Source organism: Sycon ciliatum, chromosome 5, assembly GCF_964019385.1.
Source record: "Sycon ciliatum chromosome 5, ocSycCili1.1, whole genome shotgun sequence".
Taxonomy (NCBI): Eukaryota; Metazoa; Porifera; class Calcarea; order Leucosolenida; family Sycettidae; genus Sycon; species Sycon ciliatum.
Genome location: NC_088647.1, coordinates 15861567 through 15879052, shown reverse-complemented (window position 1 = coordinate 15879052; position 17486 = coordinate 15861567). Strand labels below are relative to the sequence as shown.

At 48.0% G+C, this 17486-nt stretch overlaps 2 protein-coding genes across 2 annotated transcripts in view; one reads left to right on the top strand and one right to left on the bottom strand.

The window, feature by feature from the left end:
* LOC135817806 (uncharacterized) overlaps positions 1-3715 on the top strand; it is a 24257-nt gene extending 20542 nt beyond the window's left edge. Inside the window, exons 20-22 of the mRNA XM_065331074.1 lie at positions 1265-1448; positions 1915-2126; positions 3100-3715. Coding sequence (XP_065187146.1) covers positions 1265-1448; positions 1915-2126; positions 3100-3477 — 774 coding nt within the window. The 3' untranslated portion in view covers positions 3478-3715. The remainder of the gene's footprint in view (positions 1-1264; positions 1449-1914; positions 2127-3099) is intronic.
* A 798-nt stretch (positions 3716-4513) lies between these two features.
* On the bottom strand, positions 4514-16285 carry LOC135817810 (uncharacterized). Its single transcript, XM_065331077.1, has 16 exons — positions 16002-16285; positions 15602-15751; positions 14776-14941; positions 13732-13870; positions 13380-13457; positions 13084-13204; positions 12626-12748; positions 12378-12464; positions 11837-11938; positions 11255-11336; positions 10373-10719; positions 9221-9316; positions 8801-8944; positions 7802-7855; positions 6597-6682; positions 4514-4953 (listed from the first exon to the last, which is right to left on the bottom strand). Exons 1-16 carry the CDS (start codon positions 16131-16133, stop codon positions 4770-4772), a joined length of 2091 nt encoding a protein of 696 aa, XP_065187149.1. The 5' UTR covers positions 16134-16285; the 3' UTR covers positions 4514-4769.
* Between the last annotated feature and the right edge of the window lie 1201 nt (positions 16286-17486).

The window sequence follows — 17486 nt, the reverse complement described above, 5'->3', positions numbered from 1 at the left end:
TGTGTATATAAATTTTGTTCGCCTACCTCTATATATATATATATATACTCAATCTGCGGACAGCATGCTGTTTCGTTCTTTTTGAACTCATCAGCGCAGCACAGAGAAAATGAGGCCGAACCTGATAGCAATGGAAATAAAAATTTCCAATCAGGCCCGAACGTACCTTGCCAGAGTGCTCAAACTGACAAGTCAGTGAGCTCTGCATAACGCAAACAGCAAAGGCACTACCCCACGCAAGAGTGCTCAACTGCTACAAGAGCAGGAGCGAAATACTCAATCTGCGGACAGCATGCTGTTTCGTTCTTTTTGAACTCATCAGCGCAGCACAGAGAAAATGAGGCCGAACCTGATAGCAATGGAAATAAAAATTTCCAATCAGGCCCGAACGTACCTTGCCAGAGTATATATGTGTGTGTGTGTGTGTATGTATGTGTCGCTGTGACCGTAGTGCACATATAGGCACATGTGCCTGTATTCGGATATAAGTGCACTCTCATTTATAAGCGCATGCTCTTATAGGCGAAGCACTACCAAAATTCTCACTTTGACACAATCACGGATAAAAGTCTGAAAACAGCATACAGGCACCATGAAACTGACACTACAAGACCTAGTCAAACACAAAGACTCTGGCAAACGAACTCTGTTTGCGCATGCATGTTTAGGTGAAACTTTTCATTTTTTTCATTTTTGAAAATTGGATTCGTAGCAAGAATTCACTTATAACTATAAGCACATGTGCTTATATGTGCTTATAAGTGCGTTATTACGGTATATGGGGGGGGGGGGGGGGGGGCTATGTCCTGCACATCCACCTCTACACACAACGTTATAACGCATTGGCTAGGGTGGATGCAACGTGCGGAATCGATTTCGTTCAACTGTCACCGTAGGTTGGTGCTCGTGATTGCTGCTTGCTATGCAACATACATTAGGGGCCGTCCGTAATTATCGAACGTTTTTCACCAAACGAATTATTTTAGTTTGGACCCAATCCCTCCCTCCCCCCCCCCCTCAGAACGTAAAAAAAAGGTTGACATATGCATGCATATTATAAATACAACAAAAGTTGCAGGTGTACACCTGCTCCTGCGACCATGTATATGTACATGCTTCAATGTTTTCTGAAACGAAATTGGTCAACCCCCTCCCACACCATAACGAAATTATTTCGTTTTGTGAAAAAAGTTCGATATTTATGGACGACCCCTTATGCAGTTATTCACAAACCCTTTTGTACCTGCTTTGTTTTCCTCTCCAGGCAAGTGGCATCTTGGAGGAAAATACATTTGCGTATGATGACCAAGGAATAGTATGGCCTATGCGCATGGGTGTATTAGCGGAGTCACGTCGGAAAATTAATCTTCTCTCGGAGAACATATACCGACGCCTGCTGCCCACTCCGTTTGGCATTGTACATTTGCTTGTGGCAAGAGATGCCGAAGGTCAGTTGTTGTCTGTGGTTGTTGTATGTATGAGAGAGGCGGTTCATGTTTGTCTGTCTGTCTGTCTGTCAGTCTGTCTGTCTGTCTGTCTGTCTGTCTGTCTGTCTGTCTGTCTGTCTGTCTGTCTGTCTGTCTGTCTGTCTGTATAATTATGTATATGCTGCTGCCTGTGTGTGTGTGTGTATGTATGTGTGTGTTTGTGTGTGTGTATGTGTGTGTGTGTATGTATGTGTGTGTTTGTGTGTGTGTATGTGTGTGTGTGTATGTATGTGTGTGTTTGTGTGTGTGTGTATGTGCGTGTGTGTGTATATGTGTATCACAAGTTGCTATGCCTTCTGCTGTAGCATCGCTATCATCACCTTCGGCGATGGGCGTCAAAAATGGTCTAAAATGGTGTGTGTGTGTGTGTGTGTGTGTGTGCGTGTGTGCGTGCGCATGTGTGTGTGTGTGTGTTTTTTCTTTGCAGGTAAGCTGGTTGAGTTGCCAGAGGTCAATCCAGAACTGTCCCTCCCCGAGTGGAGTAAGCAGCTGCGAGACAGCTCGCCGGTCCTCTCTGACCCCAACACTACAGTCTATGCTCTGTTCTGCCCGGCAGCAGTCCCAGTCATAGGCTCAGCGTACGGTCGCCTCGAGCTGTGGCTCTCTTTGCTCGAAGCCAACAACATCTACCCGTTGGCTGTAAGTTGAGCAGAGGGGGGCCTTGGTGCTGTTTGTGTGTGTCTGTGTGTGTGTGTGTGCGTGTGTGTGTGTGTGTCTGTGTGTGTGTGTGGTGTGTGTGTGCGTGCGCTCGTGTGTGTGAGGTGAGGTGTGTATGTCCAAGGTTCCTTTTGAGTCTCTCTCTCCCCTCTCCTGGGAGGCCCACGTGACCAGTTTTGGCAGTGAGCAAGTAAAAGTGTGTGTGCATGTGCACATCCTCATGCATTTTTCTGTGTCTGTGTGTGATTGCACACGTGTCTGTGCACACACGCACACGCAGCGCGCACACTCACGCGCACGCACACACACACACACACACACATACACACACGTGCATATGCATGTGTGTGATTGTGCATGTATGTGGGACTTTATTCTTATTCTACAAAAAGTATTCTATTTTCGCACCAAGGTTCAACTCAAAGGTTCAAAGGTTCATGTCGAGTGACAGGAACGCTGTAAAAGTTGTAGCCCGCAGGCACGTTGACCAGGTGACTGGTGTACGCATGAGCACGTGACTGCTTACTCATCCGTGTTCGATTGGGAATAAGGGCCAAACGCTGCATCGCAGCCTTTTCAGACCAAAACCAGTCGACTCAGCGTCCAAAAGACTACAACAAATGGGCCAATCGCGGTCATCCGTGCTTTTATAAGAAGGAAACGGCGCTTTTAGTGACTTTTTGCATACAAATCCCAATCTAGTAGGGCGCAGTCCCCCAGTTTCGGTGGAAGTGCGAGAGTTCGATTGGGAAATAAAGGAGGAAGGGAGCGTCTCAGCTTCCTCGGACCAAGACCATTCAACCCAGCACCCCGATGACTACAACTGGTGAAAATTTGATTTTCGGTAAATAAAGCACCCATTTCGTCTAGTGTGTACACTCATCACGATGACACTGTATAGGCGGTGTGTTGATTTGTGTTGCTTGTGTGTGTGTGTGTGTTTCCTTTCATTTAGTTCACTGCCCAATCCTTCACCCAGTGCACGCCGGAGTTCAAGGACAAGTTTGTGGGCTTAGTGCTGGACCCGTCACAGTTCTCCGTCGCTAATCTGCCACTTTGCTGGCCTCGCAACCCAAAACAGCCACAACAACCATCGAAAGCGACTGGAGCAAAAACAGCAGCAGCAGCAGCAGCAGCAGCACCACCACCACCACCAGCAGAAGCAGCAGCACCACCACCACCACCACCAGCAGAAGCAGCAGCAGCAGCAGCAGCAGCACCACCACCACCACCAGCAGAAGCAGCAGCAGAGGCAGCAGCAGCAGAGGCAACAAAAGCCGAAAACCCACCAGATAGTGCAGTGCCATTACATGATGGTAGCACGGCCGTTTAGGGGTGTTAGTTCCATGCAAGTTTCTAGAACCATTGATTTTTACCGTATTCTTTTGATACCATGTCTATTTGGGCGCCTGGGAGAGAGAGAGAGAGAGAGTGTGTGTGTGTGTGTGTGTGTGTGTGTGTGTGTGTGTGTGTGTGTGTGTGTGTGTGCGTGAGTTCGACGCCACGTGTTGTGAGAAACAATGCTCTTCTGGAATGTGTGTTGAAGTGAAACCGTAGTCTGAAAGACTAGATTCATCGTTGTGCCATGTTCCGCAGAGTCTGGACAATTAGCCAAAAGGACTATGCTTGACATTCTGTTCAGTTTCGTCTCGGGGGTGTTTACAGGACAGGTGCCGGGAAAGGTTCGTGCCCATAACATGCTGGGTCAATCATAGGATAATCGCAGACTTGCACGGCATTGCTTGTGTTGGTTATGGGCCATGCCAATAGAGAGGTTCCGCACTACGTAAAGTTGAGCAACTTTACGTTAGTGGGCGGGGAAAACCCGTGAATTCGCGAGTTTGCACTCCACTTACGGAAAGTTGTCTACGTAGATAGGGCTCTGATAACGTAGCTGTCCGTAAGTGGATTGGGGTACAAATTTATGACTCTCTCCCCAGGTCGTACACTGCCGCGTTCGGAGTTGCCAAGGGCAGCTACGTGATTTGAAAACTCCGTATGGCGGAACCCAGATGCGCATGCAGTTTCCGTAAGACTTTCCGTAGATCGTTATGCGAACCTCTCTAATGGCAATGGTTTTCACCCTGATACAGTGCTGTCTGTAGATGCTGAAACAGCTAGCAACGCTAGTCTGTAGCCTGCACTCGGTTACACAAACGACAACAGCATAATATTGTTATGCTGTTGTCGTTTGTGTCGTGCATCACACCAAGGAGAAGGGCATAGAAGGCAATGAACGTTTCCCCGTCATGCCACTGTAAACGTCACACCACAGACTAACAGTACAGTCGCGCGCCGAAGAATACCCCAGGCTTGGAAACAATGTCCTTGGGCGCACGACTCTGCTGTACCAAGACCACAGCTGAGCATAAAAGTGAGAATGGAAGTGACAGAAAATGAATAGGATTCATACATCAACTTCCCAGGCCAACAACAAACGTGATGCACCCGTGCAACTATTAAATATCAATACAACGAATTACGTTCGTTCTCAAGTATTAAGATATACAATGCAGTGTGAGCTCAGTTCTGGAGATACAAAATTTCAACGTACATGAAAATAGAAAGCGGGCAACCTAATTTTGAAAATATTGCTCACAAAGCACTCCGCATTTGTAGTTGTATTCAAGCAGCAACGATGTGGAATTCACTGGATGTGCCACTGTAAGGCTTGGCATGGCGGAGGAAAGGATGGTAGTAGCCGAAGTGACGCAGACGATAGAGACCGGCAGGTGTGTTGGGGGCAGTGCGCCACTCAATGGTGGCTGTGCTGTGAGAGTCGACCTTGTTCGTTTTCTCCCAGTGGAAGCTAACAACAACAAGAACAACAAGGCTATTGTGAGAATAAAGATTTGAAACAACAACAACACCAGCAGCAGCACACACATGACATCTACGAAGAAAGGGTATGAGACAACTAAAATGAGAGAGCTGTCAGCGGAGGGCCCTCACCACACGTGCATTCTATCAGGAGTACATAACCAAGAGTGTGCAACTCCTATCTTGAGCAGCGATGGGTTCACCCACATCGGAATTTTTCATCGCGTCATTCTTTGGCAGAAGTATGATGAAGTGCGTATGCTTTCCCGCGCTTGTTTTCTAGATAGGGTGAGCGTTCATCAGGTTCAATACACATTGATCTATCGCCCGTTGTTCTGCTTCGACTACAGTAGCTGTAATGTTGCACTTTGATCTCTGGCTACGCATGATGGCATCAGTGAGCCAAACCGCCGCCGCGACAAAGACTGGTGTCATAAAAAAAATTCCGCCATGGGCTGGGGGATCGTCGAGTTGCACACTCTTGGTTATGTACTCTTGATTCTATCAGGTTCTAGCCAAGGGGGGGGGGGGGGGGGGGGGTCACACAAGTGGGAGTACTACAAATGATTGTACTGGCATGTACGAAGGTACGCACTGAACGATGGAAGAAGTTGGAATTTCCATTTGCTCTTCCATACGCACACACCCCAAAAGCCAGCAAAAATACCCACAAAACGCATGGTTTCACGCGTACACCCGCCAGTTGTGAATGTAGGTTTAAGCTGTGTTTACACGAGAATTTTCAACCCGGGTTGAAAGTCTGAAGGATGGAAAAAATAGGTGGGTGTTAACTATTTACATGAAGACAGTTGACCCGGGTCAATTACTGATACGCCGCCAAAAGTCCACTTCTAGAGTCCTGTTTGGTCACGTGAATGCTTTCGTGCGAAATTTGCCTGTCTGTTCAAACCTGGCGCGAGATACGCACAGAAGTACGGTAGTACGATTTCAAACCGGGTCAAGCGCAATGCGTCATGTAAACGCTCCAGTCAATCCGTGTTCATGGCAGGTTGAACCTTGACGCGGGCTGAAACGCCTCATGTAAACACAGTTGCCCACGTGGCACGTGCCAGCCCATAACACGCACCATTTTGACACCCATCGCCAGAGGTGATGATAGCGAAGCTACAGCAGAAGCCATAGCAACTTGTGCTGGGATGGCACCATTCAACAGCTTGCAAGACTGAAGAATTGACCGCCACTATTCAGCCTGGTCTACCACCACACAGCTATGAAGTGGCTTTTTTTAGCCAGCGAATTCCTACTTTTTGGTCTTTTTTCATTTTTTTCCCACGCACACATCACACCACATACTCTGGCATACACTGGCTGTTGGTAACCACCCAGGAGAATGAAAGAAAGTCAGGAGGAGTCTGAGAAAGAGAAGAAAGACGTGTGTGACCATAATCGTCGGGAATCGAACCCGCAACCTATCAATTGGAAATCGCTGCACCTACCACTGCACCATATGGGACACACGTACACACGCAAAAGCGATGAGACACCATCAAGTACCATCTTTGCATAGCTCCGGGAATAAATGCCCGTTGACAGCACACACAATGCACTGCAAACGTTCATACACACAGTGAGTTTTACAGTTATTGTTGTTCATGCCCACTTAGAACTTACAGCGTATCCCAGTTGCCATCAGAGCGAATGACCTTCCATTTGTTAGGGCCAACGGCAACCTCAACAGTCAAGAAGGTGGCATTGGTCTACAGAAACAGCATAGCACCACCACCACAACAGATCATACACACAAACAGACGCACACAATAGACATGAGAATTAAACCCACGCAATGGCAGCAGCGGACGAAGTGTGCCATAAGAGCCCTATCAATACGCTAACCCTAAGGCCACACAGAACTAATACGTCGTTTCGGGTCACTCGACCGCAATATATATGCTGCGGTCTTTTTCCCGCTATTTAGCACCGCACACGAAAGCAGCATAAGCAAGGAGCAAGGCATGTCTCCACAAAGGATCTCAGGCATGGGCTGCAAACATTCTCACACTCGCTTCGGCGAAGCACACCAGCGGGGCGAACGAGGGCAATGTTGGAAAAAACCCCACCAAGCAAGCATATCTGGGTGAATTGTGTCAACACATGAACGGCTGTCGTAAAAGTATACACAAGTCCACCCAGGTGTTTGGACTAGGACACCATAGGAGGCAAAAGCCAGAGCAAGAGACTCACGGACTAAATTATACTACCAAGAGTACATAACCCCCAAGAGTGTGTGCAACTGCCTGAACAACCTCTAACCAGTGCTGCAACGGCAACACTTCACAGCACGCGACATGGTTCAAAAGGCTACGTTGGAAAATAGTGCAACGCGACCACAGGAGAGTTGAACCCAAAGCAACCCTGCATCTAGGATACATGTGGTGCGAACAATGTGTGCGAGTTTGTCAGGTGATGTGAAGTTCTGTCACAGCAGACCGCATAGCTGGAGTTGCACACTCTTGGGGATTATGTAGTCTTGCTAGCACTACAGTCCATTTCAAAACTATAGATGTGTAGGGTTTTTGAAATATTTCAAATTTGGCTGGAACCTTTTGACAATAGTTTTCGGAATATTGCTCAGAACCGCTCCACAATTACTCTCATATAGTTTCTTAAACGATTGGATAACAGATTGGATAACAGACGCCCAATTTGGAAAAATTTATGCACAAAGTGATCACAGATTTTATGTGGTATAGATGCTGGCATAACGGTTTTTGCCTAGGTACGCGTCTATAGTTTTGAAATGGACTGTAACAGCTACAATGAGTGTGGACGGTTAGCAGCAGAGTGAGGAGAGCATGCCACACACAGACAGTGCTTACCATCAGGTTGTTACGCGGGTTACCGGCGTGGAATGATGCAGCCACCACCTCACCCTACGCAGAACAGCAGCAGGATGTGCCACGCACACACATACACACACACACACAGGTCACAATCATTGACAACAACGGTAGCAACACTTCTTCTCCTACTGGGCTTGACGTCGGAAGTCGATAAAAAATAACAACTTCCGGGTTTGCATTCCCTCTGAACATAGCAAAGTTCATTGTACTACAGCAAACTACAGTACAGTATGTGGTGGGTACTGAAAGTCTACAAATCTTCGGCCTCCCAGGGCTAAAGCCCATTTCGGCCGCATCAAATTTTCCGCCTGTACTGCTGCCGCCTGTATACACTGTCACACTGAACCTTGCAAAACAAATTTTTCGGCTAAACATGACCAGGCCGAAGATAGGCGAAAATTAATATGTGCCGAATATTTGTTGACCTACAGTAGGCCTCTTTCTGACCATAGCACAGCATAGCATAGCAAAACACTACACTAGAGTACCCCTTTCTGACCATAGCACAGCATAGCACAGCAAAACACTACACTAGAGTACCCCTTTCTGACCATAGCACAGCATAGCATAGCAAAACACTACACTAGAGTACCCCTTTCTCACCATAGCACAGCATAGCAAAACACTACACTAGAGTACCCCTTTCTCACCATAGCATAGCATAGCATAGCAAAACACTACACTACAGTACGGTTATGTGGTGGGTAGGCCAGTGTTGCCACATCATTCTAGCCAAATATCAGTAGCATGAGAAAATAAAATGCATCATCCGGGGCACAGACCCGGACCCGATTATCGTGAAAGTGCGCCCCAGCGTGCTTGCACTTTGCAGCCACTTTTCTCGTTCACAGGTGAAATACCATAGCAACGGTCCAGTGCATGTGGATTTGCCTGTCTTGTGAGTTGCCTATTACGCGCGTCGCTGCAGTACAAATCAGTAGAAAACTTGCATTGCAGCACAACACCACAACTTACAGCCTTGTACGCAGTCTTGACATCCTGGATGACGTCACCAATGTGGGCCTTACCAGGAGCAGTGTCCAGCAGTACGGGGAAGGGGTAGTCCCAGGTGGTAGACACGTCCAACGGGGGCATTGGCAAGGACTCGGTTTTGGCATCCTGTTGCACACACACGCACACACACAGAAGAGGTCATAATCAAGAGATGCACAGAGGCCATGCACACACAGAACATAATAAATTAATAATCAACTGGCAACTGCACATAGACAACTGGGGAGGGGAGAGAGAGAGAGAGAGAGAGAGAGAGAGAGAGAGAAAATGAGAGAGGGAGAGAGATACAGAGAGAGCGTGAGTGATACAGAACATGTCAAGCCCACGGGGTTGCCCTCCTCAACAATCTTGCAAACAGAACAGCAGAATGTGAGTGCATACCGTGGCCAGGTCGGTGGCGAGACGCTCAAATTGGTTGATGTAAGCTTGGAGTGTATGTTCACCATACAGGGTGGAGGCAGCCTCATAACGCTGAGCCTGGGGTGAAGGAAAGACACAAACAAAAGAATACGAGAATTACTAGTACCCCAAGTTCAGCAGAACAAATTCGCGGTACAGCACTGCCGGGCCCCGAAGAACGGAGTGCCCAAGAACGAACAGGTTAGAATTTCACCAAGCATAGCATGCCAATGTCTACACGGTGACTCAACCGTGCATAGACTAACAAATGAAAATAAGAACGACGGTACGGCAGGATAGGAGGCAGCTGAACAATAGTTGACCAAGTAACAAGCCATCCTGCCTGAAAATTACCTCTGCCAGGCACCTACAGTCATACTTGAAAGGAAATAGCTGACAGCAAGCAAACTGCGAGAATTACATCCATCCTGGCGGAAGGTGCTAACAACAAGTTAAGTGTCAGCACCCAGTTCACACAGAAGCCAATACCAATACCACTTCAGGAGAACTACATCCCATCCTCGCTAACAACTACTGTAAGGTAACAGTGTCAGCATGTAGCTCCGCACAAAACCCATTATCACTACATCAAGCACCTAACCCATTATCACTACATCAAGCACCTAACCCATTATCACTACATCAAGCACATAGATATCTGCACCTAACCCATTATCACTAGCACTTCAAAAGACTTGTCATTGTCAGCCAAACCCTCGCACTGCACTCACAGCAGGAGCTTACAGAACACGCCGTCACGTGGTACAGCACTGAGTGTAAGGCTTGCGCACACACGCACACACACACAGTGACACACACGCGTGCACACACACACACCTCAGACATGCCCACCGCGGAAGCGAACAGCTATGTTAGACATAGCAACTTGTGCTGGGGTTACACCATTCACACACACACACACTTCAGTCCAGTGACAGTCCAGCACCATGCCCTTCTACAGCAAACACGCTATGTTAGACTAAGCGACTGGTGCCGGGATCGCGCCGGTCGACAGCTTGCAGGCTCGAAGAATTTACAAGTTTAGCCCGGCATGGCATGATGTCGCTTTTAAAAGTGGAAATTTGTCAGCAGTGAACCCAGTCTTGGCTACCCACACACCCATACACCACTCACCTGATACTCTTCATAAGTGACAATGTAACTGGAGTAGAGGTTGGAGAGACCGGCGATGACAACCGTGGTGTTCTCTCCCCAGCCGTGTGAGACGACCACCTTCTTGATGGCCTGGCGCAGACGCCGTCCAGCCATGGTGGTGAACTCACCGGGCACGGACACGATCAGCAGCTGACCGACCTGGACGAGCTGAATGGGGACGACAGCGGGCTGCCAGGGGAACGGCGTGAACATCTCGCCGGTGTCGACCAGAATGGGTTTGGGGTGCTGGCACTTTTTCTGCTCGGCGGAGGGGCTTTTCATCAGAGCGCTGATGGCAGTCCAGAATGGGTTGCCCTTGACGGTACCTGCAGTTCATAGAAGTGGTCCAGTAGTGTCACAACACACACAGCTATGTGAAATGTCATTAAAAGGTCCTTCGTAAGCTATACAGCTTCTTCGAGGTGAGACCAATGGACTAGAATGGTGATCCACCTCCAAGCGCTGTGTTTTGACATGCGACCTGTTCACCACAATCTCGGCGCGAGGGCATCAGTCGGGGGGGGGGGGGGGTGAACATGTTGTATGTCAAAACACAGCGCTTGGAGCCATCTCTGAAGCTTGTTATTTTCGCCCAAGCCATGAAAGGGCTTCCTGGCAACTGCTCTGACTCGAGTGTCAGGCATCAGGCGGAGCGCCATTCTAGTTCGTTTGGTCTCACCTTGAAGAAGCTCTATAGCTTACGAAGGACCTTTAAGGAAAAAGCTCTATACACAGGAAATACCACCTAGCCTGTAACCAAATAGGGACAAAATGCATGTTCAGTACAAAAGTTGTGAAATATACAGACAAGAGTGGCCAGTACAACTACTCTAACCCATTATGGCTCACACACACACGCACCTTGTGTGAAGTCGAAAGCTCCTGGTCCGTCGGTGGTGCCAGCTGCGAAGCTGTAACCCATGGCAGCCTTGCAGGTTTGGACCTGCAGATAAGACAGGGAGAGAGAGAGAGAGAGAGAGAGAGAGAGAGAGAGAGAGAGAGAGAGAGAGAGAGAGAGAGAGAGAGAGAGAGAGAGAGAGAGAACGATACAGCAGTGGACATACATGAAGGGCAGAGCAAGCCAGCGAAATGAGACAGACAAGCAAAAACTGGACAGTACACAACCAAAGCGGAGCAAGGACATATTCTGTATCGTTGATTCCCATCCTGCGCAGAAAGACGGGAAGCGACAAGGCGGGAGGGAGATCAACGGCATTGTGTGGTAATTCCTGCCTCCGTGCCGAAAAGCAGCTGAGGAAGCGACACAGTGTATGCATGTGTTGATGGGGGGGGGGGGGCAACAGTATTAAATTGTTATGATTCACACACACACACAAACATTAGCCCACAGAATACAGGTCACTGGGCGACGTCATCAGCCGCCCGGGTGAAGATTGAGGATGACGTCTTTTCTCGGAGAACGAGTGCTGCTCGCCACCCTACCTTGTCGCCATTGTGCTCCACGGTCTGATTGGTCATGTCAATGTAGCTATGACGGAAGGCGATGGGGCCCTCAAGCTTGATATTGGCACTCTTGTACAGCTCCTGAGAACACAAATTAACATGCACACAAACACAGTATTCATTAGTTCCAGGGGAAAAGTTGCAAACAGGAAAAGCCTGAAGAGAAAATTGACTGTCCACATCAGGACTCGAACCAGGGACCCTCGATTATGGCCTGCAACCGAAGCACAGCCACGTCAAAGCACGCTACACAGGACACCTAGGCCTGGATATCAGTGTGTTTGTATAAATCAACAGCTTCCTCTATAGAGCTGTTGCACATCTACCGCTGTCACATGACCACACAGGGCAACCATGTTGGTTCCCACTCTACTCAACCGGGACTCCTGTAAGAAGACCATAGCCATCGGTCTGGGGGAAACACCCCAGTAAAATAAATAAAATAAATAATAAAAAACCCTGAGCATACATGGGTCACATGACAAAGATGTGAGAGCGCTCTATATACATCTCTAGTTACCTTGGCCTTGACAAACTGTCTCTCTCCAATGATACGAGTACTGTCTGTCATATCCACACCTGGACCACTTGCAGCACACAGCTCAGTCTGCAGTCAAGCAAACAAACCAAGAAGACAGTCAGAACACATCGCCGACGCTGAGAAAAAGAGAGAACACAGATTCATTGGTTGCTGTCAGAAGCATGCACGAATCGCAGAGAGAATGTATACACGGTGAAACTCGGAGCAGTGACAAGCAGGCAACTCACACGTCCTCCACAAGTACTGTGGTTCTTCTCACACGGCAGACCCGTGTCCATGCAGTGTGGGCCTCGCGTGTTAGGGGACACATCGCCCAAATTGGTCTGAGCAAAGGCTGCGACAAAGTCACCCTGCAGGAAACAGCGACACGAAACGTACACAGGCAAAAAGCACATTGTGAACATGCTCCGTATTGTTAGAATTTGCGGGAGGATGATGTTGGGTGAGGGAGTGAGCGAGACAAACAGATACAGATACACAGAGAGAGAAACAGAGACACACACACACACAGAGAGAGAGAGAGAGAGAGAGAGAGAGAGAGAGAGAGAGAGAGAGAGAGAGAGAGAGAGAGAGAGAGAGAGAGAGAGAGAGAGAGAGAGAGAGAGAGAGAGAGACAATGGTGCACCTAGGAGCCGCGAGTTTCACAGAGAGCAGCCATGTGGAATAGAGCTGGGTAGAGGCCTACCTGACCGGGAAGAGCACCCTCGTTCATCTCCTCCTCAAAGAGCAGTGAAGCATACCCCTTGTTGTCACTGCTGATGTGACGGTTGCTATGGTTCATGCTGGTGCAGTGCACGGCAAACCAGCTGCATAACAGCAACAGCAGCAAACAACAGCAGCAAACAACAGCAGCAAACAACAGCAGCAAACAACAGCAGCAAACCTTTTAGCGTCTCTTACAACAAACAAATGCGCTGTGATACATGTATACAAATACAGTAGAACGCTGAGCATATGCACAGCATGCTGCCAACAACTTACTTGATCATACCCAGGGGCTTGCCGTCAGCGCCGACCAACTTGAGAAGAGTCATCAGGTTGTCAGTATTGGCATCATACCTAAACCAGGTTAAAACAGCAGCAACAATAAGCAAAGAGTAAAATTGGTAAGATGGTGGATCAGAACACATTTCCAACCAAATGGAATCGTGAAAATTCAATACACTTCACCTATGGCTGCACTGAATCCGTAGAGACCTTCGCGGACGTGAATACAACATTATTATTTCCAAGCGATTACACGCTTCACGCCAGAGCCAGCAAAGGGAGGGTTCTCGCATGCTGGCTCTCGCCCAGCCACCCGCACAACAGAGCCGGCACTGAAACAACCTACCGTGCACGCTCTTCGGCTGGGTTATCCAGGTAGGAGCTTGGACTGCGGTTGATGCTGGCATTCAGCAGGATACCAGAGCTCATCAGGATGTTGCCGGGCTGCAAGTTCTCGTGAGCAATCTGCACTGAGCGCACAATACCTGTGTGAGAACAAACAATCCAAACACCTCTTGAAGTCAGATGCAGCTAATACTTGAAGGCGGTTTTCGGGGCAGCCAGGTGCATTACATCGCTGTATGAAATGTGAACATAATCTGCCGGCAGTACAAGATCTCTTGACATCCCCTGCACATGTGTCCCATCGGGCTGGGCAGCCCCGATGACATGACGAACCACTAGAAGTTACGTCATGTTGGGTGAACGTGTTCCCCTCATGAGCGCGCGCGAGAGCTGCAATGTCTACTATGACAGCAAGATACCCGCTGCACACATCGATGTTGTTTGTACAACAACTGTCATATTTGTGTACGCTTGTCACTAATATCAATGAATGGAATGTTGTTTGTCTGCTAACTGGCTCTTTGTGTACGCGGTCTAATCAAATCATAATCCTTATTCAGCTATTTTGTATCGCTAAAGGCCGATTCATACTTCATTTCCCGTATGGGAAAGTCATAGCGCGACCGTCGCACGATGGCTTTCCCGTACGTGAAATAGTTGAGCTCAGATCAACTTTCTCGCGATGCGATGCGTTTCCGGTGCGCGAAATGAAGTATGAATCGGCCTTTATAACTGCTGCTGCCTTTTTGGGTAAATTTTTGTATTTTCTTTATAAAAAAATTTGATTTATAGGGGTTTTTCAAAACACTTTCCATTTCCATTTTAGACCAAGAAAAAAACGCATAATCCGGAAAAGCCTAGTGTGGGGCTGAATGGATACTTGGATCAACTATATTGGCTGATGACCTGATTGGGTTATTACGACAATACAAATGTATATGCTGTGGCCATAAGATCGGTATTGTATGTGTCCGAAGGTTTAGCAACATGCGGGTACACTTGTATACGGAACGTGAATAAGAAACAGGACAGCAGCCGCCCCCACCTTTCACGTAGGCATCGATGGCCTGGGGCACGATGCCGACGCTGGTGATGTCGTAGAGAACGTACTGGAAGAAACCGGCCGGTGCAGAGTGGGTGTGAGTACCGCTGATGATGGTGTTCTCAGCACGGTACAGATTGCCATACAGCTTCTCCAGCTCCAGCAAAGCCTAAGCACAACAACAACACATACAGCAATAAACAAACAATCGAAGACCAAAGATGAACGAGCACTCAGAGAAGGTCGAATCAGTGCAGATGAGCAGAAATTGTGCCTACGGAGTCCTGATGATGTACACACTACAAGTTCAATATTTACAGCCGGGCCCCTAAGCGGGGCACAAAGTTTAATGACCCTTTCAGCACATGCACGGCTTCCCTTTCCACGGTAGAGAGGAATTACGTATAAGTAACGCCTCTGGAGTCAACGATGGATTCTTTCTCATTAAAACGCTAGCCTCTGTGCCCTGTAAGAGACGCAACTCTTACAGTATGTTTTTTATGGAGCTTGCTTATCAGACTAGTTTGCGAATATAAGAGATCTGTGGACTGTGGCCCTGAGAGTGCTGGGTCTGCTGTAGCACGAATAAAGACGTGGCAACGTTGGGCATACATGCATGCATGCCTGCCTGGCCACACTTAGAACAAGCCAGAGCCTGACCAAGCGACCCTTCTGCAGCCGAGTCAAGTAAACCAAAACAAGGAAAAATTGTGCACGGACTAATCCAGGAATGTTGCTGCGACAGAAACCCTTAGTTTTGCTCTCTTCTCTTTTTTTACACATTTGTGACTAAGATCAACCCAGGCCGAGGACTTCCATCCTCTCTTACTTTTGTGGTGACGACGTGTGACGCCATGCAGCCGTCAATGCTAACAAAGAGGGTGCGTTGCTCGGTGGCGGCATCGACGATGATGAATGCACGTGAGAACTGGCGCGTGTGGATTCCTTCTCCAGTCTGCGCCGGGTTGCCATATCCCATCTGCAACACACACACACACACACACACAGCAGGAAACAGTGTTGCTCTTGCGGTGATCTTCAATTTCGTTGCGCAAATTATAAATTGCAGGTTAAAATTCTTGCAACAAATGGCGGGATAAGGAAGAGCCCCTGAATATCACCATAAAGGAATGCCTAAACCGTGTTCCCTTGGCTTTGTGGACGATATGGCGATGGTTCGTTAGTGTATATGGCCTATCAAATGATTACATGTACACTCATGTACTTACGAAATTGATTTCACCAGCGGGACCTGTCATATCAAACATTCCCCGTCCAAGTAGATAGTTTCCTTTGTCCGCTGTGGCCAGGGCAGCCATAACACACAGCCCAAGAAGGGCGAAGCATTTGCTTCCACCCATTACGAAAATGTCTTCACTCAGTCAGCAGTGTATGTATCCGTTGCGAGCCTTTAGTCAGGAAGACAACTGCCCCAAAACGAACCAACTTCGGCCTGACAAAACGCAAATGTGGTGGAAACAGTTCAACTGGCTGCCTGCAATGCGCAAAGCGAGGGCGCGTGAACGTGTGAACCGGTTGAGGATCTTCACCGTACACCTGAGCTGCCCGATATGCGCTTTTCACGTGATCATTTGAAAAGATACCGTATACTCGAGTACTCGTATTATTCTCAAGTCGAGACAAGAGTGCAAAAAACCACATTATAAATTTGTCATGCACTTTTTGATCTTGTCATGTAGACTTTTATGGGGTATTCACACGACAGGCAAATCCACGTGGCCGTGGCCACGTGCACCGGAAAGTAAGTTGCAGGGAGTGACCATGGTGACATACGAGAAAATTAAAAGTGACTGTGTGGGTACCGGTACCGGGGGTACCGGGTGGGGAGTCTGGGGACGTGGATTCACACAGCTGCACTCGACGACCAGCTGACGACAGGCACGTTTGCATTTTTGAATGCTTCACCGACCAGTAGCCATGGGTATTTCAAATTTTCAAAACGCACACACGATAATTATCATCAGGGAGTAGTATTGTACTACTCCCTGATTATCATGCTCTACAAGAGCCACGTAAAAAATCAAGTCTTGTTTCGCGCTTTTTGGTGTAATTGTACTCGTGCACGCCACGATTATCGTGAAAGTGGGCCCCCGGGCCATGCCCAGCTCGCTTTCACTTTTCAGCTACTTTCACTCAAGTTCAGGCACTTTTCTCGTTCACAGGTAAAATACCATAGCAACTTTCCGGTGCACGTGGATTTGCCTGTCGTGTGAATACCCCATTATAGACCCTCTTCCTGATCCTCGTCCCTCTATCATACCAGACGCCCAGTGCAGTGAGATCTGCTCATACCAAGACCCATACTTTTTTTTTAATATCCTTGCCTTTACTTCGTCATCCAGGACCCCAGGCCTAGGCCCTCCCCGGCCCCGGTAATAACATCGGCCCAGAGCAAGGGGACTAATACAAGACATGATTATTTTGATACAAACAAAAAGCATTACTAAAAAGCATTACTAATACTGTATTTTGAAAGCATTGTACATCGATTTTCCGCGGGAAGTTTTGATTTCAGTACAAAATTGTCAAAATTTCAAAATAAAAAAGGCATAGCGCAGGAATATGACGTGTTTGCGTTCGTAACCTAGGCAATGACGGCAAAGAGATAAGTAATAGTTACGTACTCCGGAACATTTCACTGCTCGAAAACGACGTATAAAAAAATCCGTAGCGCCTCTACGGATTTTGGACGA

Coding starts and splice junctions, on each gene's coding strand:
- LOC135817810 (XM_065331077.1), bottom strand. CDS start 16,133: ATGGGTGGAAGCAAATGCTTCGCCCTTCTTGGGCTGTGTGTTATGGCT. Junction 12,749..13,083: donor AGGGTGCTCTTCCCGGTCAG/GTAGGCCTCTAC, acceptor TGTTTCCTGCAG/GGTGACTTTGTCGCAGCCTT. Junction 9,317..10,372: donor TCACTTATGAAGAGTATCAG/GTGAGTGGTGTA, acceptor CCTTCACCCCAG/GCTCAGCGTTATGAGGCTGC.